Raw genomic sequence first — 27,439 nt, 5'->3', positions numbered from 1 at the left:
TCATAAAGCTGCTGGGGACGATAACTAACATTTATTACAACACTGATAAAGTCGTAATGCTGGCCTCATAGATCAATAAATCAAAGGTATTTCATATGAAAAACAGAAAAATGTACTCAAATATTCATGGTTAAAACTGCTGCTTGCAAATTTGTTTCGGACTCCACCAAAAATAATTGTTTGTTTATGAAATGGTCACATGACCAAACTTCAGAAAAGTTCAACACTTTGCATTTTGGGATTTGGAGTTTTGTAACAGAATTCAAAGACATAATACTTCATTCTTACTGTGACTACTTGTGTTTCTGTGACAGACTATGAAGAGAGTGATACGCCATCTTTGTCTTCTCATCATCTGCAAAATTTCAGTTCGTAATTCTTGACCGATCTTTATGAAATTTGGCTTGATTAGGTATGAAATTTTTTCCAATCCTCTATAACAGGGATTGGGCTACCCTATCACAGCGGGGGGCACAGGCATGTGATTGTATCTGATCTGAGGGCCACGTGAATAATGACCAATCAGAGCATTAACACAAGGGGAAAAAAGGTGTGTTTTTGTTGTTGATTTGTAAATTTTTGAGGTCACATTGTATCTTTGTTGTTGTTTTCTTTATTTTTCTGTCATTTTGTGTGTTTTTGTTGTCATTTTGTTTGTAGTCAATCTGTAATGTTACCTTTTCTTCTATTGGTTTGTATCCTATGTGTTGTTTTGTTTGTGTTGTAACTATTTTAGTGCGACAATCTAAGTTCTTCATCAGGAATCAGAATGAGCTTCTGTCTGGTAAAATATAGATGCTGCAGATCCAAGAAGACCATTAAAAATGCAGGTAAGTCTATATTATGTTTGTTCATATCACTGCGATTCTGCTGCTTCCGTGATGAATTGAACTGAAGTTGAACCAAAAGCTTGACTTTCTATTTGTATACTACATATTTCATGTGTGATTCGGTGCAGAATCATGCATAAAAACCTCACAGAAGGTCATTTTGTGACGTTTCAAGGCTAACAACATTTAACACAGACGTCTGTCAGCATTTCATTGCAAATGCACAAAGGCTCAAAGTTGTTCCAAAAACTCATTTCCCTCTAACTAGATTTCAGGACCAGAGCCACTCAGAAAAAAGAAAAAAAAAATCATCACGTGAAATAACTGGGCCCGGTTTTTCAAACGGTTTATTCCGGATAAAAATGATTTGGATTTGGTAATCCTTTTTATTTTTTGCAATCCATGATCACGTAATCCATCTTACTTTTTAGCCCCGTTTTTCCAAAGCAACATCAGATTAAATCAATCAGATCCAAATAGAAACTTTTCAGGATCAACAAATTGAATACCTTTTAGGCTATACTACATGATCCAAATATAGGATTATTTGATACACTTTTAAAGTTTCATTACATTTTAGGCCTGAAATCCACACTGAATCCATCCTTCTGATGGGATCAATTTAATCCAGATTATGATTATTTGGATCAAAGTGATCCCAATCCTACTAAACAGTTTGGACAGTCCCAAACTAAAGGTTTGATCCAGATCAAAATCAAGATTGGAATACGTGATGTACGGTGTTTTCTTTTGAAAAATCACATTTTCAAGATTTGCTCCAATCTAATATCCAGAATTCGAGCTGAAAAACCAGGCCCTGGTGTTTTATTTAGTTATGAAGCTTATGACAGCAGGTCTGTGTCGCTGAAGGTGCCTTCTGCTGGAGGCTGAGCGGTGGGGGCCTCTGTGGGAGACTTAGTGGGAACAGAAAGGAGAGGATGGAAAGGTTTCCAGGGTTTGGACGGACAGTGGAAGGGGTGAGGGGATGGGGGGACTTTGGATCCTGAGATGTCCTCCTCGGATGACTCTTCCTTGACTGCAGGCTGGGTGGGGGGTGCAGAGGTCGGAGGCGAAGGTGAGGAGTGCGGCATGGCCCTGAGAGGGGTGAAACCAGGGGGACGTCGTTTGGCCGAAGCCTGCTGAGAGAGAAGAGAAGAGACTGACATGGTTAGACAGACTTCACCAGAACTTTGATCTCGTTCAGAACCGAACGCTAACACATCACATGTCAACACCTAACCATACCATTAACCCTGATTGTAATACAGGCTAACATTTATTACAAAACCTTTATTGTTACTTGAACTTTATACTTGAAACTGAGATTTTTCCAGCAAGGTATTTTTGTCTTTTGAATAATGATAAAGGGGCAGTATTATGAAAAATTCACTTTATAATGGGTTTGCTACATTCAGAGGGCCAAAGTTGAAAAAGTTCTGTTTCCTCCCTCCCTTGTTATTCCACATTGTGTAAAAAAGAAAATTTCTTTAGTGATCACTGATCTCCCTCGCAAGAACGAGGCATGAATTCAGCGTCTACAGACACGCCCACTCATGAATATGCATAAGTAGGCCCCAAAACAGCCCGTTTTTAGACTTTTCAGAGGGCTAAAACTCTGGAAAACAGGAAAGTTTGGAAAAATAAACCTCAAATATTATCTTGTTGGGGTTAAATAGCATAATACTGGACCTTTAAGGTTTCATTTATTCAGACAACTGTTTTTCAGGAAATTTAATTTGTTCTCCTGACATGATTCGACTGTCAACTGCCAGGCTTTCTCAGAGGCATCTGCTGATCGCTTTGGTGTGTTCTTTGCTGGAATTATTACGCGGAATTCTGTGGGAATTTGTGCCCATTCATTTTGTAGAGCATTTATGAGGTCAGGCACTGATGTTGGATGAGAAGACCTGGGCCCACAAAAGAAACCACATAAAACAACGCTAGAAACACACATAACGACACCTTAAATGCACATAATTACCACAAAACCAGAACAAATTATGTACAAAAAAGTATACCTAAAAGGCACAAAACAACACTAAGAACATGCAAAAGGACAACAAAACCCCCAAATGGCAACATAAATACATACATAGATGTATTTTTTTGACAACTTTCTCTGTTCCAGTTCATCCCAAAGCTGCTTGACAGGGTTGAGGTCAGAGCTCCGTGCAGGCCGCTCCAAAATCCTCCAAGCATGTCTTTGTGTTGCTGGCTTCGCGCCCTAGGAAATAGTATATATTTCCCCACAGCACAATTTTATACCGTTTTGGAAAGATATTATAACATTAGAATAACAAAGGGGCCGGGCCTTCCCTAATCTGTTTCTACAAAGCATAAAATTGTATGAAACGTCTTGGTATGCTAAAGCATTCGTCCACAACACTTTGTCGTGGACGAGCTTCCTACTTTCTTTTCGCGAATGTCGGACAGTGCGGCTGAGTCTAATCAAATGCAGTTAGGTGAAGGAGATGGGAGTGTAAAAGCGGACCAATCTGCGACCCAGGATTGGGAACCACGGTGCTAAAGCTAAAGATTTTACTAAAGATAAGGGGCCCGGCCCAGACCGGTGTGTCCAAATACTGTTGTAAATATTTATAATTGTGTCTATTTTGCATGTTATGTTATGAACTCACCCTTGGAGGCAGAGGACCCGCTTCACACTGGATCTGAACCGCGGGGGTCTCAAGTCTCCATGGAGCCGTGTCCACTGTAGAAAAACAGTTTGCAAACTCCTGCAACACAAATGGACAACAAACAAAATTAATTATAAATTAGTTCGTTTCATTTCCCAGGATGCAGCAGTGTATAAAAACTAATTATAAGGAAACTTAAAAAATATGTCTGTTAGGGGGTTTTGTCTACAAGCATGACATTTGGCACATTCATAGTTTTTTACCAAATGAATTCAAATCTGCAGGGAGCTGGGGCCAATTCTCAATGGGGTGCCTATATTGGACAATTCAAAATGGCGTCCACCCAAAAATTGTTTTTTCTATTTACTAGCTAACCAAAAGTCACACAAATAAAATTTAAAAACACTTTCATAAGGTTTTGGACCTCAGGGATTCTAAATATGATATCTATTTTACAGTAACCTTGACTGGCACGTGTGAATATTTAACATTGAACATATTTAGAATCCCTGAGGTCTGAAACCTTAGAAAAGTGTTTTTAATTTTAAATATGTAACTTTTGGTTGGCTAGTCATTTTGAATTGTCCAATATAGGGACCCCATAGAGAATTGGCTCCGACTCCCAGCAGATTTGAATTAATTAGATCAAACGCTATAAGTGTGCCAAATGTCATGCTTGTAGACAAATTTGCACAATTCATCCGCTAACAGACCAGACTAGTGCGAGTAATGAAATGTATTTAAACAATCATTTTGGCTCATCTCAAGTATGTTGCATTATTTAAAACAATATACTTTACAAGCTGTGCTATTTTGGAATACATAAAAAAATCAATACTGTATATGCAATTTTAGAAAATAACATTAATAATAAAATATAAAAATACAAAATATTAACTCGACAATTACAATGGTGGCTATCGTGTGTCAAACTCTCAATTATTTCCTGGAGGGCAGCAGTCCTGTATGCATTTATGTCATCAACAGGATCTGCAGAAGATCTGAGAAGGAGCCAATCACTGCTCTCCGTAAACCATCACATGATGTTGTTTCCTCCTCACCAGGTTCTCCTCATCAGCGACGCACAGCTCGTTCAGGTCTTTGTGTTCAGCTTTGGAACAGACGGTTTTCTTCATGTCAAACTGGAAATTGAACCGGAAACCTGCGACTACCTGAAGGAGGACATGGACACGGTTAGTGCAGCAATAAATAAATACAAGCTTTCTCCTCTTCATTCAGGTTTCCATGAGTTTAATACAGCAATCTGTCTATTTTCTATCAGTAGTGTCACACTGTTTGTCCAGGACCTGTTTTCCAGCCTGCTAATACATCACTTGTTTGAATAAATCAAATTAATATCTAGCCAATTTATTTCCAAACATAACAATGTTATGATGCAATAGAACTATTTTATTTTTATTATTTAGGAAATAAAAGAAGAAGAAAACTAAAAAAAGAATAAAATAAATACTAGTACTCTGGGATATGAATGTTCCTGCGAAGAAGGTCAAAGGGCACAATTTCAAATACTCATTGTTTAAATTGCTCAAATTGTCATTGTAAATTTGAATATATTAATTTTAAGATCATTTTTGTCAATGTGAAAAAAGGAGATATTATGCTGAAATTTATATTTTAAATATTACTTGCTATTCAACAAATTGTAAATATTATATGTATAAATAAATTTTGTGTATGCCTTTGTAAATTTAGTTCAAAATATGTTTCCAAAAACAAAACAAAAAAAGAACCAAAATAAATAAATCAAATAAAAGACTTTACAGGGTGTTGATATATATATATATATATTATTATTATATTATTATTATTTATATATTCACACAATGCTTCTGTAATGTAATGGATTTGATAGTTTATTTGATTATTTACATAGGCAGAAGCTAGCTGCTGCTGTTAGCCCCTGGTAAAATGGCCACCAAAGTGGAACCGTTCTGTTTATTTCACACCGTCTTTTTCAGCTCATTGTGCGCTGCTTCCTCTCCGGTTGTGTCTGCTTCCTGTTAGTCTTGGTTTATGAAGTGGAATTCTTGGTCAGGGTTTTGCAGATTTTTTTCATTAAATGGACATTGTTTTTGAAAATCATTCCTGCCTCCTGGCTCCTGTCTCCACATCTTGGCAGTTGCATGGGAATATGATTGGTGATGGTGGGTTCTACTGATATAATTGATATAATGATTTGCATTGTGTTTTTCTTGCTCTCATGTTCAGTGACCGGGCTCTGTACCTGTCTGGTGGCGTAGCCAACCTCGTGCAGTGTGAACAGGTGGGTGGAGTCTGACATGGAGTTAAACTTGGCGATGGAGACAGAAACGGGAACTTTGAGGTCCTCTGAGTTCTCGTCGATTGGCTCGGGGCAGCCCATACAGGAAGCTCGCTCTGTTGTGATGTGATCCTCTGCAGAAGAGGGAGAAAAGTGATTAGTTGCCAAACAAAATAAACAAAGGAAATATTACGGAAGCAGATAAGGGCCAATTTTGATGGAGGAAATAATTTTGGGATTTACAGGCGCTGACCTGCCCACTTTTGCATAATTTCTAAACATTTAGCTTTACACTTGGCAACCAATTTCACATTTAGATTTAGATTTTAAATTTATATTTTGAATTAACATTTATATTTAACATTTAGGTTTAGATATACATTTAACATTTAGATTTATATTTAACATTTAGATTTACATTTAACATTCAGATTTACATCTACATTTAACATTTAAATTTGGATTTAACATTTGAATTTAGATTTAACAATTACTTTTGGATTGAACATTTACATTTGGATTGAACATTTACATTTCGATTGAACATTTCGATTTAGATTTAACGTTTACATTTTGATTTAACATTTACATTTGGATTTATTTTTCATGTGAACACATTTTTAACAATGATATAGATTAGAACATGATGCTTTGCATGAATTTCTTTCTCAAATGAAAGAAAAATTAGCTAAATGTTCAAAATATGTTGGCTATAAAAAAAAAATAGTAGTAAAGTTTTTACATTCGGCGCCCCATAGTTTTTTTTCCCCTAAGTTAGTTGTTGGTGAGACAAAGAAGGAGGTAACGTATTTGTGCAGAGAGCAGCATGACGATAGTTTAGCATGTGTTGAAGTGTTAAATGGTGTAACGGTGAGCTCATACCAATATTACAGTGCACCTGTTGAGTTTCGGCGTTTGTCTCAGTCATGAGGACAGTGGCGTTGCACAGAATGGCTTTCTGGAGGAACAGCAGGAGAAAATAACGTTGCGTTGGGTTTGTCAGCTCTAAACATTGTTGTAGGCACATGGTTGGATTATTATGACTTCACTGAGTGTCACCTTGTGTCTGGATGGAAGGTAATCGCAGTCTGTCCATGGTTTGCTGCTTCCTGTCGGACAGTCGCTGCTTCTGCTGGTGAACTCCAGTGAGTAAGTCGAGTCGGAGCCATTCTCTGCCTGCAAAACACACACACACACACACACACAAACACACACACACACACACACACACACACACACACACACACACACACACACACACACACACACACACACACATACACACACACACACTGGTCACTGTGTACCCAAGGTTAAAGGGTCACGGCTTGTTTTCTCAGAATTCAGCTGTAATCATCACACAGCTTCAGTTCCTCTCGTTTTATCGCCACATTTTTGACGCAACACAAAATCGTTGATTTAGAGATTGATTGGTTGTTGGTGTTGGATGTTTCTAGTATGCGTCATCCTCTGCTGCCCCTTTGTCTACATCAGGGAGCCAATCAGAGCAGACTTAAAGAGGTCTACACCCACCATAGTTCTTCATAGACTACTGCACTGCAACAGCCTTAAACTGTTTAAAATGACATACTAGCGTACTACTCACTATAAACTCAATGAGTATATACTGTCTACTCTAAGTATGGTTAGGATGATTAAGAGGGTGACCGTTCCCACTGAAGTATACTTCCAAGTTTCCCAGGATGCATTTTGAACCTACAACGACAAAAACCTGAACCACACTGAGGCTAAATATCTTCATTAATTCTCCACCTTTAAAAATTCTGAAAAGATTTTAAGTGAGAAAGTGACAAAGTAGAATATCAACATTTGTTCCTTTTGATTCATAAAACTCACAGAAACACATTTTCGGAGACCCTCCATTGTGCAATTGACAAAACTTAAAGCCCTATTTACAAAAGTGTTAAAAACTAATGGAAGACAAGAAGAGATGCTTTTGTTTTGAAAAGGTGATGTTTGATTTCTAGCTTGGACCCAGGACGATTTTACGTTCCACAGTCGCAATGCATCATGGGGCGATTGACTAGTGTACTGTACAAACCGTGCATACTTAAAAAAATTCCCTGTAAAGTATACATCTGGGTAGTTCTTGTGTGCGTAATCTTTTCATACGATCTAATGTGAACACACTATATACTAATTTTGACGTCAGACTTAGTATGAGTAATACATTAGTGTGACATTTCGAACACAGCCCTAATAGTCAAGCAAAAAAGCAAAAACTAAAACATGATCATGAAGAATCAAAGGTGGGAATCAAACCCTCGACCTACGGAGCACAAAACATTTCCATGTACAAGCAGTGGAGAGTGTCTGTTGACGTTGAGAACTGAAACCTACACAGAGAAACACTCAAGACCCTAAAATCTCATAGTTTTGTTTAAAGATGATGAATTTTAAGCCCTGTGCAATCACCGAAACTGAAAATGTTTTAAACCATACTTTTTGGGTACGTTTTGGGGCCTGTTTGCTCAACCATCACCTGTTAGGAGTTAATTCCACTATCAAACCAGAACTGTTAAGGTCCAAAGTCACGACGGTGAAAAGGTTTATTGGATTTGAATGAGACTTGTGTTGAAACAACGATAAGCAGCGTGCTGCTGTTAATCCTGGCAGTCACTGTACCTTAGTGGCTGTCAGTATCTGATAGAGCGCCAGCTTGTTTCCAGTCACCATCATCTGGTTGAACTTGTGCACAGCGCTGTGGACCGCTCTCTCCACTGATGGGTCATCACAGAAGATCAGGACCCCAGGGTGGATCTCCACTGTCTCCTGCACAGAAAGAGGAAACTCTCAGTGTCAGGAACAGGAATGCTTTAAATCAGTGGTTCTGAAACTTTTTTGGGGTATTTCCCACTTTGAACAAAGGTGAACTTATCTAGCCCCACCTTAACCCATCGCCCCCCAAATAATACTGACAAATAACATATTTTCAAATGTATTGAACTAACAGGGAACAGATATTTCATAATAAATCTTTTTGGTTGTTTTTGGTGTATATTTGCTGTCATGTTGTGTTTTTTTGTGTTCATTTTGTATAATTTCAGTTACTTTTGTGAATAATTGTTGTTCTTTCTTGTATTTCCATAGTCTTTTTTGTGTGTGTGTAATTTTCAGTTAATTTTGTGAAAAATTGTTCTTGTGTTGTGTATTTTTGTCATCCTTTTGATTGTTTTTTGTGTATTATTGTTGTTTTGTTTGTTCTTGGAGTTATCTCTGCATTTTTGATGATGTTTTGTAAACTTTTTAGTTTTTTTGTGAATATTTGTTGACGTTTTGTGTTCCCGTTGTATAATTTCAGTTACTTTTATGTATAACTGTTGTCCTTTTCTGTATTTTTGTTGTTCTTTTGTGTATTTCCGTTGATGTTTTGTATAATTTCAGTTACTTTTGTGAATAATTGTTGTCCTTTTGTGTATATTCTATTCAGGCAACATTTTTCCAGGAAATTTGGTCTCCTGACATGTTTTTTAAGCTTTTCTAATGTTCTCCATCACCTCTGTTAATCACATTGTGCATGTATGTGTGTGTGTGTGTCTGGGATTATTACACAGTGTGTTCCTGCAGCGCTCACCTGCCCGAATGATGAGCTGTGGAGGCACAGCAGGCCCAACACACACAGCCCAACTCCACTTCTCATCGTCCTGATGGATGTTCAGCTCTTCTGCTTTAGGCCAGAAAAAAAGAAGCTTCTCCTCCCACGGAAACAGGTTTTGTTCTTTTCGAGAAAGAACTTTTGATGTTTGGAGCAAAGATCTCCTCAAACTGCTGTTGGAAATCGTGGGGACATCGACATGCAGAGAGACACATCAGCAGGGGACAGGAGGTTAAAGAGGACACACACCCACACACACACACACACACACACACTGGCTCTCAGTTGGTGAAAGGAGAGTCAATGTTTGCTAGTTCGTTTGCACTCCTACTCGCCGAGTCAACACCACAGTTTCAGAGTCAAAGACAGACTGAAAGTTCAACTCCCTTCCATTGGAAACAGATAAACACAAACATTTAAACAAACAACCCATTGGTTTAGAGCACCAGTGTCAAACTCAAGGCCCGGGGGCCAAATCCAGCCCTTTAGAGCATCCAATTCAGCCTGTAGGAGACAGTAAAAATGACAGAGAAAACATGAATGATTGTGTAAATTAACAGATAATCCAGTTGTAGATCAAATTCACCAATTTAATAAAACTCTACTATATTTTTAGGGGCTTGCAGTTTTCCTTTGAATTGATCACATGACTGTCACATCATTTTTAATTGGAAATTGTGGAAAGAACTCTGAATTGTTCCACAAATCTTACAAAATGTATTTTGAAGTGAAGATCTGTCAGGGACTGATATTAAAAACTAGGGCACAATTGATGTTAAAATTTTTTTTTTTACCCACCTAAAATCTGTGGCCCAATTAAGATCAAACTGGTCCATATTTGGCCCCTGAACTAAAATGAGTTTGAAACCCCTGGTTGAGAGGATTTAATAACACTGACACCCTCACGCTGCACATTTTGGGGGTCCTCTGTGTGTGTGCTTGTTGTATTTGGTACTTTGGCCTCACCGACCTTCAGCCTCCGCCTGATTTCCTCACTGCTCGTCCATGACAGAGGCTAAACGTGCTACACAGACATCACATAGTCAGTTCAAAGAGTGCAGCAGCATGAAGTCACCTTTCTAAAGACAACATCAAACACAGACAAGAAGAGGAAATAGGATAAGGAAAGATAAGAGCACACAAGGATTAGATGATTCAGGATAAGAAGGAAAAAGAAGCCAAGACAAGTAAAGCAGATGTCAAAGGACAAGATGAGGAAATGAGATGAGATGAGCTGAAGCAAGAAAGAGAGAAACATTTAGGATATGTCAAAAATAAGGCAAGACATTTGAAATTAATTGTTTGTTTCTGTGGATTTTACAGATTGCTTCAGTACAGACTTGGGCCACATGTTGTCATCGGATTAATTTTTTACAAGCTCCAAAGTAACCACACAAACGTACACAAGATGACTCCAAAAAACATTAAACATGACAGAAAATGGTACAACAAAAGTACACAAAACACAACAACAAAATGCCAGAAAAACAACACCAAAAAATCACATTTTGTGGCCGCGGCTGTGATAAAAGTTGTCCATCCCTGCTCTTATGTTACCCCTACCATGATAGGAAATGCTTATCATCTCACAAAGTTCAGAGTTCAAAGCATATTTATTTTTAAAATGCCTTTTTACTAATTTCACCTTTATGTGCATAAATTTGAGCAGTCTGTGCACTTTCTACTAGAACTATATTTTGTTCAGAAAGTAATTTTCAACTTACCATAAAATAAGGCCAGTGTCTTCCCATTAAACTGCAAGAGTGAATAAATAATAATGCAGTGCTTTGTGTCCTGAATGATAAATTTCACCTTAAACATTTTTTTTATTGTAATATGCGCCTGGATGCGCGATTGACTCCTGGAATTAGTGGAGGGTCGTGTGTCTGTCCATTCTTTCCGTTGAGGACGTGGAAGACATCTACATAATTGGAATTATGGTTGCAGGCTTGTTGCTGATTGGAGCTGGCAGCTTTCTGACCTAATGCAAAGTCCATACTGTGTTGGCAGCTGTTTTGGGAAAAGCTGCCAGTCATTTCTGATGGGTGGGGCAGGGCTCTTAATACTCAGACACGTGTTGAATGAACTCAAAAGTAAGCAGGAGGCTACTTTGGAACGTTTACGTGGAATTGAAACCAACTTGGAGAAATGAAATGCTTGGCTTGCAAGTTAATGCCACCTTATTGGATTACTGCTGGAGACCTGGACTTGAGGCTACAGAAATTATCCTGGCCTGAATCAAAAATAAATTGCTTATCATCATTGGGTCCCCACAGCCAGCCGTTCAACGCTGACTCATCTATTTATCAAGTTGTTTGTGTAGAAATGACGCTCCCTGCAGGCGGCAGAAGGGGTGAGTGTGGCGCCCACAAGAGGCTCCACGTACGTGCCCCCCCCAGAGGCTGGCTACAATACTGTCCTTTTCTCCACTTCAAACCCTCAGCCCCCACACCAGCCCACGTGCTATTTTCTCAAGTTTTTATTGTGACTGTGTTTTGGTTTTGTTTTTGGTACAAGTACGCTGAGGAGGTTTTTTCCTAGTTTTACACTGTGCTCCCCAATAGGGAACTCAGTTTAAGACCTGTCTTTTCCTCTCTTGTTTTCTCACTTTTCATCTAAATACGGGGCACAGCCCTTGTGGCTATCCTTAGTTCTCCCGCCCCTGTCCTCCCATGTTATATGTGATTGTCTTTTCATGTTTCTTGGATGGATGAAACTGAAATGAAATTTTGTTGCTTTGTAACATGTGTAATGACAGATATTGATTGACTGATTGATTGACTCTGACTTGACTTGATAACATTGCTGACATCATCACCATGCAGTCCATCAGTGGGTTGACTGTCCTATGGTTGAGGTCTCGTCACAAAATACAAAACTAAAACTTCATTCAGCAACAAAAAAATGTCACAATTCTTCTATCCACTGAACTCAAGTACGAAGTGTAACTCACTTCAATGTTCCACACTCAGTGAAACAGTTATAGTCAAACCTATGCAGGTGTCACACGGTCATTATTTATCTCCATAATGGGGGAGATTATGTCATTACAGCAGCAGTTAATGACAAGAAACTAAAAATAAAGATATGTTAAACATAGAACAGCTACAAATTAGTCGAAAGGCAACACAAATAAGCATAGTAAAGTAATGATTTTAAGATTTAATAAGCTCTGTCTGAATTGTATTTGTACTTTTAGTAATGTAAAGAACATTGAGCTACTTTATGTATAAAATGCTCTGTACAAAGAAATGAGCCTTTTCCCAATAACGTGACTATTTTCACTCAATAATGTGCTTTTCACACATCGGGATACAATCATTATTAATATCTTAATACAGTATGTAATTACCAGAAGTGTAATGGTGTTACATTAACTATGAATCACGTCAATAAATGAACAATTACCCCACTCTATAGTTAATTTTAAGAGTTAATAACAGCTGTACGATAGAGAAATGCCGCCATCTGCTGGTCATCCGATGTAACCACAGGCTCCGCCCGGCCTCTGTGTCCCTGCCTCTGATTGGCTGCAGAAACTACGGGTACCGGAAAGGTAAAAAATTACATCAAAACATCATGAAAACGTTAGCGTAATGAAAAGTACGCTGCCACCAAGGCTGTACAGACAGCATTTATTCCTTATCTGACAATTTCATATTGCTTTAACAATTGTATATATATATATATGGTGTTTGATAGTTGTACTTTATTTCACCGCTTCGCCCGTTTGTCCTCAGCTGTTAGCCTGCTAGCTCAGTTAGCATCATGGCCGCTGTCATCCTGACCGTCTCTGCTCTCCAAGGCCTTCGCCCCTTCCCACAGTGAGTTTAATAAACATATTTAACGTCTAACATCGTCTAACAGGCCCACAGCTCGGTGTGCATCTGTGCATAGTCTGTGTGTTTGTGTTGTTTCCTTACAGAATGTCAAGGGTTCGATCCCCCTCCTAAAACATGATTAATATTTATAGTTGTTAATGTTTAATCAAACCCAGAGGCTCTCGATGTGTTTAAAGTTTAAACCAGGGTTTAAACTGGGAGTTTAATTTTAAATTGCATCTGTGTGAAGTTAAGTTAATTAAAGACACTTTGGTCACAGTTTGTATGTGATGTTTATCTTTCCAGGTGTTTAGTAGCTTTACACTTCATCAAATATACAACTGTGTCTTATTTTCGGTAACCGATCATTTTTTTTAAATATAGTTTTCTTTAATGCTGTATTACATCTGACTATAATGACTAAATTGATTATCAAGATTAATGACATTTTTAAAATGTATGCAAAATAATGATGAAGTTTTTTTTTCCTTTAAAATAACTGGATTTTTAATTTTTTTGGTTTTTTTTAGTAACAAGAAAATGAAAAAGGTGGAATAAATATAGAAAAGCTATAAATTAGTCAAAAAGCAGGATAAATATGCATACGAAATCACGATTTTAAGATTTCACAAGCTCTGGCTGAATTTTCTTTTTACTTTTCATACATAAAGAACATTGTTCTTTATTTATGAAATGCACTATACAAAGATATTTGCCTTGTGCAGGATAATGATGAATTTGCTATTTTTTTGTCTATAATAACTGGATTTTGGCCCAGATCAAACTGGGTCACAAAATGAGTTTGACTTACCTGTTTTAAATGGAGCTCAGGTTACATTTGTGCCCATTATTACAGTCATTTTTCAAGTGCAATTTATTTATTTATTTTTGGTGTTTAATCCCAGAAATTTCCTGCAATTTGCATCAAACATTTTTTCAAAATCAGATCCTGGAGGGGCTGACGATGCTTGTTCAAATTTTAGACTTGAGGATTGACTTGTTTATGCATAGCATCACATCACATTCGCAGCTATAATCTCAGACAAATCTCGACACATAAACATTTATAACAGTAGTTTTTGACCTGTCTTAATGTAAGAAATAGGAAATGTAAGTGATGAAAACTTTCTCCTCAGAAAACTATCATGGACCAAAAGAGGAGCGAGGCTCATCTCAGGAGGTCAGTTTTTATCAGTAATTATCAACACTGAGTTATTTATCAGGCCTTGTGCTGAACTATTGTTTTAAGAACATTTTGAGACGTTGTTGTTTTTCAGAGGCAGGACGGATAGAAAAGGTTCTGATCGCTAATCGAGGGGAGATCGCATGCCGTGTGATGCGTACGGCTAAAAGGATGGGCTTGCGCTCAGTGGCGGTTTACAGTGAGGCAGACAGACACTCCATGCACGTGGCCATGGTGAGACCAGCATCCATCCTCTTCCTCTTCTTCTCAGTATGTATTTAATATGTCTTTGTTTTCCTGCAGGCTGATGAAGCGTATCACATCGGTCCTCCTCCCTCACAGCAGAGTTACCTCTCCATGGAGAAAGTATTGGAAGTGGCCAAGAAGTCCGGAGCGCATGTGAGTGACGATGTTGACAGGAGACATTAAATTAAATATCACAATAAATTAACACCACTGTGGTGTTTGTGTCCTGCAGGCGGTTCATCCCGGTTATGGATTTCTGTCAGAAAACACAGAGTTTGCAGAAGCTTGTAAACAGGAAGGGATTATTTTTGTTGGACCTCCTTCTTCTGCCATCAGAGACATGGGCATCAAGAGGTGAGACTCAATTTTGAAGTTTATAACTCTCTGAGGGCCAAATTGTATGAAGTAAAGCTATTTTTCTTTGTTACCACCTTACTTTATAGCCAATGTGATTTGATGAATTGGTGAAGGGTCATGATGAATGTGGTTAGACTGTTACTCATGCTTGGTATAGTATACAGTAGGTCCTCCACTATTAAACACACATTGTAAAGACAATAAATAAAATTTCATTCAAAAGACTGATTCAAATTTAAATGAGGTATCATGTGGGACCTGCAGTAATATTACGACCGTTATGGACACGCCCCCCGCCCCAACTCATTAATTTTATATTTTTTTATTGTTTTATTGAGTTGATTGTTTTTGTTTAGATTGTGGAGCACACTGTTGTGTTTATATTGGACTGTGATTAATGTGATTATTACAAAGCGGAGTATGCACACAGTGGAGCTTTAATCGGACCAAAAAAAGAAAACCTGACCCAGCTTGGGGCCGACAGAACACGACCCGAACCCGTCCGAATGAAGCCAGTTCTCATTACAAAATTCTCTCTGTCAGGGACCGAGGGTCAAAGTAGGAACACACCAAAGCAATTCAAGTTTACGGCTTTTATTTAGCCAAAAAACAATGTTAACGGAAGGAACAAACTGAACATGACACAACCCAACAGACCTACCAAATGACACACAGGGGGAACATTTAAGCTGGCTGATCAGACCAAACATGAAGTGGGTGACTAGACAGAAACATTACAGACATAATTAGATACATAAATTGGTAAGTAAATTAGCTAAATCTAAATAAGCAAATAAGATTTGGCAAGTAAAATACATTGACAAATAATATTAGCAAATTATGTATAAACTGTAAATAATAAACTTAAATTGACATCCCAGATCTCCCCTCATGTCCTGCCATGGTTCAGGCCATAGGGGTGGAGCCTGGAAGTTACACCCTGGAGCTGAATGAGTGACAGCTGTCCAGTGTGTGGGCGGGGTCAGCCCTCACAGTCTCTTTAAGCCTGAACTTGTTTCAACATGACAGTTTTCACATGTGTGTGTTCATGTCGAATGATTCATTGCAAGAGCCCAGAGCTCACAGTAAACATGGTGATGCTGCGTTTAGTTGTTATGCTGCAAAGAAGTGGAACAAACTGCCAGCAGAGCTGAAGTCAGCATCCAATGTGAACATTATTAAATCAAAGTTAAAGGCACTTTTTTTCTCTACTGCATATGATTGAGAGAGAGATTTTTGGTCATGTTGTTGATGTCGTGTTTGTTGATGATTTTAATTGATTTTACTGATGATTTTAATAGATTTTACTGATGATTTTAAATGTTCTTATTGATTTTAAACAATTGAATGTTTTATCATGTAAAGCACATTGAGTTGCCTTGAGTATGAAATGCGCTATACAAATAAATTTGCCTAGCCTTGCCTTGCCTACGCACAGCAACGCTGGCAAGAACGCTGCTCTTGTTCTTTTCCTTCATCTTTTTGTTGCTCTTCTTAATATTTACTCTAACTTTGTGATTCATGTTTCCTCTTGTCCCTCAGCACATCCAAACACATCATGTCTGCTGCTGGGGTGCCGATTATTGGTGGTTACCATGGCAACGACCAATCAAATGAACGGCTGCAGACGGAGGCAGCACGTATCGGTTATCCTGTGATGATAAAAGCTGTCCGTGGAGGAGGAGGGAAGGTGAGAAGAAATGAAAACAATATCCCTAAAAAATAAATAAAATAATAAACTCTGTCCGTGTGTGTTTCATAGGGAATGCGTATCGCCCGGTCAGAATCTGACTTCTTGGAGCAGCTTGAGTCAGCGCGACGAGAGGCCAGGAAGTCTTTTAATGATGACGTGATGCTGGTGGAGAAGTTTGTGGAGGACCCGAGGTAAAGTAACCCTCATCATCATCGTCGTCATCACACATCACCTCTGCAGCACTCTGGCTTTTGGTTCCTCCTTCACGTAGACACGTGGAGGTCCAGGTGTTCGGGGACATGCACGGTAACGCCGTTTACCTGTTTGAGAGGGACTGCAGTGTCCAGAGGAGACACCAGAAGATCATTGAGGAGGCCCCAGGGGTGAGCGGGAAATTATTGATTGCACTACTTCCTCTAAGGTAGGGATGGGCAACTATTATTACAGCAGGGCCAAAAATATGTGATTGTCTGATCCAGGGGCCACATGATAATTTTATTTTTTGGTCGTTGTGTGTGTTATTCTCTCATCTTGTGTATTTTTGTTGTCATTTGGTGTGTTTTTATAGTCACTTAGTTGTCAATTTGTGGTTTTCGATGCATTTTTGTTCATATTGTCATTTTGGAGTCATTTTAATAAATATTTGATGTCGTTTTGTGCGTATTTCTTCTCGTTTTGTAAATTTAGCTTAGCTGTCATTTTAATAATTTTTTTCTCGTGTGTTTCTTTGTTGAATTGTTTGATTTTAGTGTAATTTTATGTGTTTTTGTTGTCTTGTGCATATAAGTCATTTTGTGTAAATTTGTTGGCAGTTTGTGGTTTTGGATTCATTTTTGTCTATATTTGTTGTCATTCTGGAATAATTTTAATATATATTTGATGTCATTTTGTGCATATTTGTTCTTGTTTTGTAAATTTCGCTGTAATTTTAATAATTTGTTTCATGTGTTTCTTTGTTGAAGTTTTTTGTGTTTTTAGCATATTTTTGTTGTCTTGTGTATTTTTCTTTGTTTGTTGTTTTTTTAAAATCATTTTGTTGATTATGTCATCAATTTGTGGTTTTGGATTCATTTTTGTGTATACTGTTGTAATTCTAGTGTATATTTGTTGTCATTTTAATTATTTTTCCCTTGTGTTTCTTTAAGTTTTTTTGTGTTTTTAGTGTAATTTTGTGTATTTTTTGTTGTTGTCTTGTGTATTTTTGATGTCGTTTGGTGTGTTTTTGAAGTCATTTTGTGTATACTTTTGGAGTATAATTTGTTGTAATTCTGGAGTCCTTTTTGTGTATATTTGTTTATCCTTTTGTAATTTTCTCTGTAATTTTAATAATTTTTCTCTCATGTGTTTATTTGTTGCGCTCTTGTGTGTTTTTGGAGTAATTTATGTATTTTTTTTGTTTGTTTGTCTAATAATATGTTTTTATTTAAGTCATTTTGTGCGTTTACTAAAATGAAATTAGAATGAGGGCCTCATGTGGCCCACGTGTGCACTAAGGGTTGATTCTGGTTCCTGAGGGTTGTCATGTTCCTTCAGCCCGGCATCAGCCCAGAGGTTCGAAGGAGACTGGGAGAGGCGGCGGTCCGAGCAGCCAAAGCTGTGAACTACGTTGGTGCAGGTGACGTTCTTCTGATTGATAAGAAACCGCTGAAGGATGAGGACTCACTCATGGTTTGTTCTCCTGTTGCAGGGACGGTGGAGTTCATCATGGACGCCCAGCACAACTTCTACTTCATGGAGATGAACACCAGGCTGCAGGTGGAGCATCCCGTCTCTGAGATGATCACTGGGACCGACCTGGTGGAGTGGCAGCTCCGGGTGAGAACAGGAAACCTCATCAGAAAAGTGCACGAATGCTTTACTTCAGTATTAATTAAAAGTACAGTAAAAGATCACCTTATTTACTTAAGTATAGGGGTGTGCATTGCCATAAACCTGATGATACGATACGATTTGTGATTTGAATGTCACGATACAATATATCCTGATATGTCTTGATATTAAACAATAAAAAAATATATTGCAATGTATCTTGCTATTAAATTATACAATATATATTGTGATATATCACGATATCAATGATTAGAAATTTCACCTTTACAAATACAACATGGTATGAAATACAATTTATTAATTTTTAAACTTGCGAGAACAAGTAAATGGTAACTAACTGTAATTCAAGCACCAACATAAAAAACAAGTGGTTTGTTTATCAAAGTGTCAAGTTACATTTTTCAAAAAAAGTTTAACTTTTGCTTCTACAACAGATTCTGATTCTCTTAAGTTCTTAAATTATTTTAATGTTCTTATTGATTTTTAAGCTGTTGAACTTTTTGATCATGTAAAGCACATTGAATTGCCTTGTGTATGAAATGCGCTATACAAACTAATTTGCCTTGCCTGAAAAAAGTAATCTATAAAAGTGGCCAGTATGTTTTATGAAAATTAAGTGCAATCAGTTTAACAAGGTCTGATGCAGTTCACTGACACCTAGTGACCGGGTATATACTGTCCGTGCGATGCACAATTAAATGTCTTATTTGTTTAAAAAACATGATTGAAAAAATTGATTTGGACATTTTTTATATTATACAATAATCGCGTGATGAAATATTACGATAAATCTACTTTTCCTTACACCCTTTATTAAGTATATAGATAGATAGTGATACTTTACATTTTGTTGGTTTAAGAACCCAGAAAATCCACAAAGACTCAGAACTCAAACCTCCGAAATAACACCTTTAAATTCTTTGTAGGTGAGACTCTTTAAATTATTTATTTTTACAAACAAAAGGTCACTGAAAATCAGGCTCAGGCTATCAAAATAGTGTTTAATGTTGTAGTCATGAAGTAATTTAACTCATGAATAAAGCATCTTATGGTCAGTAATGAAGTGTTTGTGTTCAGGTGGCAGCAGGAGAGCGTCTGCCTCTCCTCCAGGACGACATCGTATTGAACGGACACTCCTTCGAGGCCCGGATTTATGCTGAGGACCCAAACAATGACTTCCTGCCGGGGGCTGGCCCTCTGCTCCATTTGTCCACGCCTCCAGCGGACCAACACACACGCATTGAGACAGGAGTCAGAGAAGGTAAACGGACCAAAACTGTGTTATTACAACTTCTACTGCAGTGATTTTGCTCTAGAACTCCATTGGTTCCAATAATCCTCCTGTTATCCTCAAATATTACCAACACATTTTACCCTCCGGGTTAATCTGACCCCAGGGATATTTGCCTTCAGAAAATGATTTTCAGAAAATTGTTCACCAAGTTTTGTTTTAATTATTTAATACACAAATAACCCCTTGATAATGAAACCTGGACCTGTTTTCTAGCGCTACCATGAGGACACACTTTTAAATTAGAATTAATTTATTTTGAGTAGTTTTAATCCAACGTTAATGGCCCCTAGCGTCTGAACCCTATTGGCTGTGGTGATCAAATGACATTTCCTGCAGCGCCACCATCAGGTCAAACTTTCAGTTTTTGAGTTGGTGTATCTTGAAAATCTTTCATCTAAATCTTGTACCCATCAAATTAGGAAAAGTCATGAATATGATGTAAAAAAAAATGTCAAACATTATTTTTTGACTGATAAATATCGATGGGGTTCATTTGACCCCAAGGATAATTGGAGGATTTATATTTAGAGTCAGAGAGGTCAAATATACTTTTTCTGTCAGTAGGGGGCAGTACTTAAGTACAATGTGGTGTATTTGGCTAGAAAATGTTCCTCTAGCCTTTTTTTTTTATGTAAAAGTGCTCACAGTAACGATTAAAGTATCATTTGATTAACTTTTTTTATTTATTTATTTATCTAAATGTGTGTGTGCAGGAGATGAAGTGTCAGTGCATTATGACCCAATGATTGCTAAGCTGGTGGTTTGGGGAGACGACCGATCCGCTGCCTTGAAGAAGCTACGCTACTGTTTACGACAGTACAACGTGAGACGCGGGGATGTCTCCGCCCCCTTTTTACCTGCCTGCATTTCTTGTGTATAAGGGATGAAAACAATATCAGGGAAGACGAGGATGGATGTTTATGTAGAATGAGAAGTTCAGAGGGTGGAAAGAAAAAGTAACTCTCGATTTAAGACATCTAATCACGTGTTGGGGAGTTTTACATCTTTTACCTAATTTATTACTGAAGTGAAGGAAAATGTGGGCCTTATTTAAAAGAATCAACTGACATTACTGGAAAATAGTCATGCTATAGAAATAATGTAGACCGGAGCCTTCTATTCTTTTGATTCTAGGCAGCTTCATTTATTCTGATTTGATTCATCATCCTTTATTTGGATAAAATGGAAATAAAAAAAAAAAAGACTGATGCAGTCGCTAAACAAACAGTGAAATGGGAAAAAGCAGAAAAAGAGACTTCAAAACAAAAGGGAATGAATAAATATGAGAATATAAATATCTCAGGCAGTGGTTTTCAACCTTTTCAGCAAAATGATGTTCCATTGTTCTATGAATCTGTGATAACCACATTTATTTATTTATCTGAATAATATCCACTGTTATCCAGGAAGTTTGTTGTTATTATTTGCAGCATAGTCGTCTTAAAGATGTAAATCCTTGTTTTAATCAGAAATAAAAATGGGTTAAAAGTGACCAAAAATGGTAGAAAAGGTGGTGAAATTGAGTTTTAAAAACCACAGTAATTGGTTAAAAGTTACAAATTAGAGTGGCCAAAAAAGGACAGAAAAAAGGTAAATAAGGGGCTTGACAAATCGTGAATGTAGTTAAATTGGCAGCAATAGGCATGAAATATGGTGGAAAGAGGTTAAAAGTGACAATAATGGGTCAACATATGTGACATTAGGAAGGAAAAGTGGTGGAAAAGGTTTATAAATGCTGAAAATGTCTTGAAAGTTAAAACAATGTGTAGAAAAGACATTGGAATTTGATGGAGAAATGGCAGAAATGGGAGTGTCACAAAAATGCATTAAAAAGAGCAAAAATAATGCAAGAAAAAGTGATGAAAGTCGGTTAAAATATGGCAAATTTGGTGCAGTTGCAGAAAAATGGGAAAAATATGCAAAAATAGGCTGAAGGCATCTGGCAACCCCCTCCCAGTGTCTCACGACCCCAAATGGGGTCCCTACCCCAAGGCTGAGAACCCCTGGTCTAGGGTAAGAAGGGTGTTTGTGTATGAATACAACGTTTAACCTTAATTAAATTTTTACATTCTCTTGTAGCTTTGTGATTAAAAAGTATAATACGGCTGTAGTAGAAGAGGTGAAAAAATACTTCTCTGGACAAGTTTCACCTCTGTTTCTCTTATTTCTCGTATTTTGTCCTCAGATCGTGGGGCTGAACACAAACATCGACTTCCTGCTCAGCCTGTCGGGACACCGGGAGTTCGAGGCAGGAAACGTGACCACTAGCTTCATCCCTCAGCATTACGCAGACCTCTTCCCCTCCCCCAGGATGCCCAGCACTGAAACCGTGTGCCAGGCGGCGCTAGGCCTGGTGCTACAGGACAGGAAGCACACGGCCAGTTTCACACAGTCTGCCAGCGGTGAGAGGACAACGTCTTTTCTGCATCTATTATAGTTTATTTTTCTGTCCGTAAAATGTCAACATTTGATTGTTTTTTTTTTGTTTCAGAGCCTGACGCTCCGTTTGGCTCCAGCGCTGGTTTCAGGAACAACATCCAGTTCAGCAGAACCATGACGCTACAGCTGGGAGACAAAAGTAAGCAACTGATGCCTTACTGCCCCCTAGTGGATTTAGAGAAAAGTCATCCATCACCTGCTCTCTGTCATTGGGCAGATACTACAGCACACCGTCAGCAGCATTATTGGCTGATCTGTTTACCTTTAGGATTTCTACATTTAGAAAGAATCTTTACCAGGACAGAGGTGACTGCAAACACTTAACACTAAAGTTGCATTCACTTCACATCAAATGCAACTTCAGCAACTTAAATTGCCTGTGATGAGTCGCTGAAACATAATCGCACTTTTTGCTCACTTCATCGCTTCGGTGACGTGACGACTGGGGGAGTGATGTGGGGAGAACTTTGAGTGACTTCCAGCGACTCAGATTGAGCAATTGAGTCTTTGGAATGGCGCAAGTCGCTTGATATTGCGTCAGTTACATTGATTTTGAATGTAATCTAGTCGTCACAGTCACTGAAGTCTGTGTTTGGTGTGAACGCACCTTAAAGGTCCAGTATTTTGCTATAGTATTTGAGGTTTATTTACCCGAACTTGTCTGTTTTCCAGAGTTTTAGCCTCTGAAAAGTCACTTTCTGACCAACTCTAAAAACGGGCTGATTTGTGGCCTACTTATGTATATTAGTGAGTAGGCGTGTCTGTAGATGCTATCCACACACTCGTTATTGTTTTCAGCCAAAAAACTGCACATCACAGTAAAACACATGACCATTTAAGCGGCTATTGTGATTACGCTGCAGCAGCAAATGCAAAGGAGGTCAAACACTTCAAACGCTTACCAAAGCTGCTAAGTCACTTTCTTGTCATCGTTTCCTCTACTTATTACAGGAATAGTCCATTCAAGGTGATAATCCAACCACTGCGTCGCATTTTTGCAAAGACGGCAGATCTCAAAGGCGAGACAAGGAAGAGTTTCCGCTATGTGACGTCACGGGACGGGGAAAATCCAACTCACCCGTTTGAAGCTGACTTTTTACAAAATGTGGAATAACAAGGAAGGGAGGAAACAGAACTTTTTCAACTTTGGCCCTCTGAATGAGGCTAAAGGGACGTATATCACTGTAGCAAAGCCATTATAAAGTGAATTTTTCATGTTTTCTGAATTTCCTATAAAATCCTTATCTCATCAACTCAGAAAAACTAAAAATGTTTCCAGCAAAAACAGAAAAACAGGGCAATTTTCTCATTTACTTATTTTTATCGCATCAACAGAAAAAACTAACCTTTTTTTCCTTCAGTGAATGCAATAATCTTTCATAATGTAAGCATACCCTGAATTATGAACAAGGCAATCAACATAGTATTTAATTAGGATTTTACATTTTTAACAAACATTTTACAATAAAAGTGAAATTTAGTGATGGTGGATTCCTGCTCTAATTATTATCAGAGAGATAAGCTAACATTTCTTTGTAATGCATTGAAACTCAGATGTTATAATCACAATATGAAATAGAATCCAACTTATTCTTCACTCACAATCCTAATTCACGGCTGGTCTCACAATCATTCACCGTGCTGGGATTTACTGCCACTTTTAAATGTGATTCATGTGATATTTAAACCATTGGAGAGCAGACGTGTCAATAATGAAAGGTTGGTGGATAATGAACACATTCATTATTCAGTGTGTCTAATGATGAACTGTTCCTGTGTGTTTAACATGAACTACAACTGCTTTCTGAATATTTTTTTTTAATGTGTTTTCATCTCCAGAAGTCAAAGTGAGCGTCACGTACAACAGCGACGGTAGCTACACCATGCAGGTGAAATGATTACTTCCTGTTCTGTATCTGCTTATCTTGCTCACAGTCACACAGCATCATCGTCATCGTCTTCTTTCAGATTGATGATGACGTGTATCATGTGACGGGCGACGTGGAGCAGGAGGCTGGAGCCACTTTCCTTCACTGCTCCGTCAACGGAGTGAAAAGTCGACCCAAACTGGTGATACTGGATAACAGCGTGCATCTGTTCTCTATGGTGGGATCCCAACACTAATGGAAACCATTCATTCAAATATAGAAATTAGCATTATTATTAATTAGCAAATATATGCTATTATTGAATGCTGAAGGATGAAATACAGAATAGAGATGATTTGCTTTTTAACAGCAGTGAAGCCTTTTTCTGCCATGGGACTTTTTTTCTGAGATAAGGCGATCATAAAGCATAAAAATGGAAAATACTTGGAATTTTCCTCTAAGATAAGGCTCTAGTAAGGCATACAAATGGAAACATTTTGTGACTTTTTGTTGAGAAAAGACTATCATAGGGCATACAAATGGAAACATTTTGTGACTTTTTGTTGAGAAAAGACTATCATAAAGCATAAAAATGGAAACATTTTGGATTTCTTTTCCTTAGATAAGGCGATCATAACAAAAAGTACAAATATTCCTGGAGAGATGTTGAGAAGACAATAAAGAAAAATTAAATCAAAGTTGGTTTTTTTTTTTACTTTCCCCACAGGAGGGAAGCTGTGAGGTTTCCACTCCTGTCCCTAAATTCCTGAGAGCTGTGAGTGGAGGCGGAGCTCAGGGAGGGGCCGTGGCTCCCATGACAGGAACCATCGAGAAGGTGAATTATCTGTCAGACGCATCCAATCGCTGTCCTCCACAGATCAGAGATCAGCTTTGGTTTCTTTGTTCTCAGGTTCTGGTGAAGCCTGGAGACAAAGTAGCAGCTGGAGACCCTCTGATGGTCATGATCGCCATGAAGATGGAGGTGACACACACACACACACACACACTCTTTCTTTCTAATAGGGTGACCAGTGACCATTTTACCCGGACATGTCCTCTTTTCACGTCTTGTCCGGACCATCCGGACGGATTTTCCAAACTCATCAAAATGTCCAGATTTCCCAGGGACCCTGAATGCATCTTGGGGAACACGTTAATTTAAATGACTGTAATTCCACTAATATTTGCTCTATCTGAGAACTTCCAGCAGTTTTTGAAAACTAATGAGCTGCTCTTTACAGCGTGTCATGTGATTACGGTAATTTTACTCACAAGTGATGGAATCACTTGTGAGAATTTTGTCAAATTGTCACATACGAGGAAAAGAGACGAGAGACTTAACTCCAAGATGGATTAAAAGAGATTTATTAAAATGTATATTTAATGATTATTTACTGTTCTGTAAGTCTTGAGGTTTTTTTTCTTTAATTTCTAGGAGGAGATGTGGGGTGGGGCATTGCCCCCCCTAGTGGTGAAACATTTTCATAACAGTTTTCCCAAATTAATTTGAAAAAATACAATTCTTCATATAATGTACATAATATCCAAATATTTTAGGTGCCATAAAGTAGCATGTATTACCGTAAGTGTCGTGTCACAGATGTTAATTCTACCTCAGGTGTGTGGTATAAGTTTTCAGTGAAATGGTCCCAAACTCTTGAGTCTTTAGGTTGGTTCTTCTTTTGTTGCTCAAGTCTTCTTCACAATGTAAATGGTGAAGCGACACTGCACCCAGCAGTTCATTTATGGTACTGCAGCAAAAAAGAAGCAAAAGGCCTGATTTTATCATGAATTTACAAGATTAAACGACTCGTCAAAGTAAATTTTGGGGAATTTTTTTTTTGATGAGGCTATTACAAGACCCTAAAAATTGGTTCAAATATGTGGAGCAAACTTAAACTGGGATTAAAATGTAGTAAGACATGAAAAATGACAAAAAAGTAAGAAATACCCAAAATCAGAACAAAGGCAGAAAAATAGATTTTTATGTTCAGAGATAAGTAAGGCTTAGAAATGTAAAATATTGTGATTTTTTTTTCCCCCCGAGATAGGGCTATAGTAAGGCATAAAAATTTAGATTTTGACTTCTGTCATTTCAAGTTTTTGTTATAAAGAAAATAATGTTTTTTTTTTTAACCTTATGGACAATATCAACTTATTTATTTACTATATTGCATTTTACCATTACAAGGTATATTCAAGAAAACATGGAGTACTTTTTGAGTATGCCGAGGTCAGCCCTATTTTTTTGAAAGTTAAAATATGGTCACCCTATTTCTAACCACCACCCTCTGGTTTGTGCAGCACACCATTCGAGCGCCCAAAGCCGGCATCATCAGGAAGGTTTTCTTCAGCGAGGGTTCACAGGCCAATCGACACGCGGCTCTGGTGGAGCTGGAGGAGGAGGAGGATCCAAACAGCCAATAGGAGACCAGGAATTCCTCTGTGAGGACAAACGCGGTCCTTCCTCCTCCTCCTTTGTTGGTGTGTTGTCATGGTAACACACCTTCCTCAGAGGAAGAAGTCAGTGCTTCCTGTAGATGTTGCCGTGTTTCCTTCACTTTAAAGAACTTGGATTGAGATGTTGTAGTAAATGTTGTTTCTCCTTCCTGAGTTACTGATTCTGATGTAATATGTGATGTTTTAAAAACATCTGCCTTCTTTACACGTATCAATGATGACTATCAGACTATTTAAAATTGTTTTCCTTATTTTTAAACTAACATTGAATATAGAAACCATGACATTAGGTGATATTTTAAAAGGTTTGCTTCATTTTCTTTTGTTAGCATCAGAATAAAACTATTTCATTATCTTCTTCCAAACGAAGCACTCCAACCTCTTTGATCTGACTCACATTCACTATGGACAGATGTGTGAAAATGTTTTTGTCTTTTCTACTAACCCTGTGTTCTCTGAGGCCTTACAGACTCCAAACATTTGGATTTCTAAACAACTATGACATGACTTCAAGTAGTGAATGATTATAATGCATGTAACAAATGATTTATCAAGTACAAAGTATAGCAGTGTCTGAGCTTTTGTCATTGTATTTGAAAAAAATGTGTTGCTGTTGTAATAATAATTAAGTTCAGATCATTGACTTTGTAATTGTAATTGGCGTGGTTATGCTATAAAAACTCAGTATCAAGGACAAAATGTTTAAAAAGAAATTATTTATATAAAAAAAACACATTTTTGAGGTAAGGCATAAAAATTAAATTTTTTTTTTTTTTTAATGGTACGACCCTAAAAAGTTAAATATATCCACCAACAGAGGTAAGGCTCAAAAAGGAGATAAGACATAAAAACTGGCGAAAACAATTCAAACGCCCCAAAGTAAGG

General features: G+C 37.8%; 2 protein-coding genes across 5 annotated transcripts; one reads left to right on the top strand and one right to left on the bottom strand.

Moving 5' to 3' along the window:
- Positions 1-1,672: 1,672 nt before the first annotated feature.
- On the bottom strand, positions 1,673-9,431 carry kng1 (kininogen 1). Its single transcript, XM_028443896.1, has 8 exons — positions 9,343-9,431; positions 8,388-8,540; positions 6,807-6,917; positions 6,630-6,705; positions 5,712-5,881; positions 4,528-4,638; positions 3,467-3,565; positions 1,673-1,966 (listed from the first exon to the last, which is right to left on the bottom strand). Exons 1-8 carry the CDS (start codon positions 9,406-9,408, stop codon positions 1,673-1,675), a joined length of 1,080 nt encoding a protein of 359 aa, XP_028299697.1. The 5' UTR covers positions 9,409-9,431.
- A 3,426-nt stretch (positions 9,432-12,857) lies between these two features.
- mccc1 (methylcrotonyl-CoA carboxylase subunit) lies at positions 12,858-26,919 on the top strand. Of its 4 annotated transcripts, none has more exons than XM_028443747.1 (19): positions 12,858-12,919; positions 13,104-13,187; positions 14,321-14,364; positions 14,462-14,601; positions 14,671-14,766; positions 14,846-14,967; positions 16,513-16,660; positions 16,733-16,854; positions 16,935-17,046; positions 18,197-18,278; positions 18,351-18,478; positions 19,571-19,754; positions 20,501-20,610; positions 21,973-22,189; positions 22,279-22,365; positions 24,066-24,115; positions 24,195-24,332; positions 24,822-24,929; positions 25,005-25,826. In XM_028443747.1, the coding sequence occupies exons 2-19, from the start codon at positions 13,132-13,134 to the stop codon at positions 25,254-25,256; spliced, it is 2,196 nt and encodes a 731-aa protein (XP_028299548.1). In that variant the 5' UTR covers positions 12,858-12,919; positions 13,104-13,131; the 3' UTR covers positions 25,257-25,826. The 4 variants fall into 4 exon arrangements, with proteins under 4 accessions (XP_028299548.1, XP_028299547.1, XP_028299549.1 ...); XM_028443746.1 differs by having other exon boundaries at positions 12,913-12,966; XM_028443748.1 differs by lacking the exon at positions 12,858-12,919 and adding an exon at positions 26,399-26,919 and having other exon boundaries at positions 12,926-13,187; positions 25,005-25,076.
- Positions 26,920-27,439: the final 520 nt, after the last annotated feature.

Source organism: Gouania willdenowi, chromosome 4 (genome assembly GCF_900634775.1).
Source record: "Gouania willdenowi chromosome 4, fGouWil2.1, whole genome shotgun sequence".
NCBI lineage: Eukaryota > Metazoa > Chordata > Actinopteri > Blenniiformes > Gobiesocidae > Gouania > Gouania willdenowi.
This window is presented reverse-complemented; position numbering and strand designations above follow the sequence as displayed.

Coding starts and splice junctions, on each gene's coding strand:
- kng1 (XM_028443896.1), bottom strand. CDS start 9,408: ATGAGAAGTGGAGTTGGGCTGTGTGTGTTGGGCCTGCTGTGCCTCCAC. Junction 8,541..9,342: donor ACAGCTCATCATTCGGGCAG/GTGAGCGCTGCA, acceptor CTTTCTGTGCAG/GAGACAGTGGAGATCCACCC. Junction 5,882..6,629: donor ACAGGTGCACTGTAATATTG/GTATGAGCTCAC, acceptor CCTCTTCTGCAG/AGGATCACATCACAACAGAG.
- mccc1 (XM_028443747.1), top strand. CDS start 13,132: ATGGCCGCTGTCATCCTGACCGTCTCTGCTCTCCAAGGCCTTCGCCCC. Junction 14,602..14,670: donor ACTCCATGCACGTGGCCATG/GTGAGACCAGCA, acceptor GTTTTCCTGCAG/GCTGATGAAGCGTATCACAT. Junction 16,661..16,732: donor TCCGTGGAGGAGGAGGGAAG/GTGAGAAGAAAT, acceptor TGTGTTTCATAG/GGAATGCGTATCGCCCGGTC.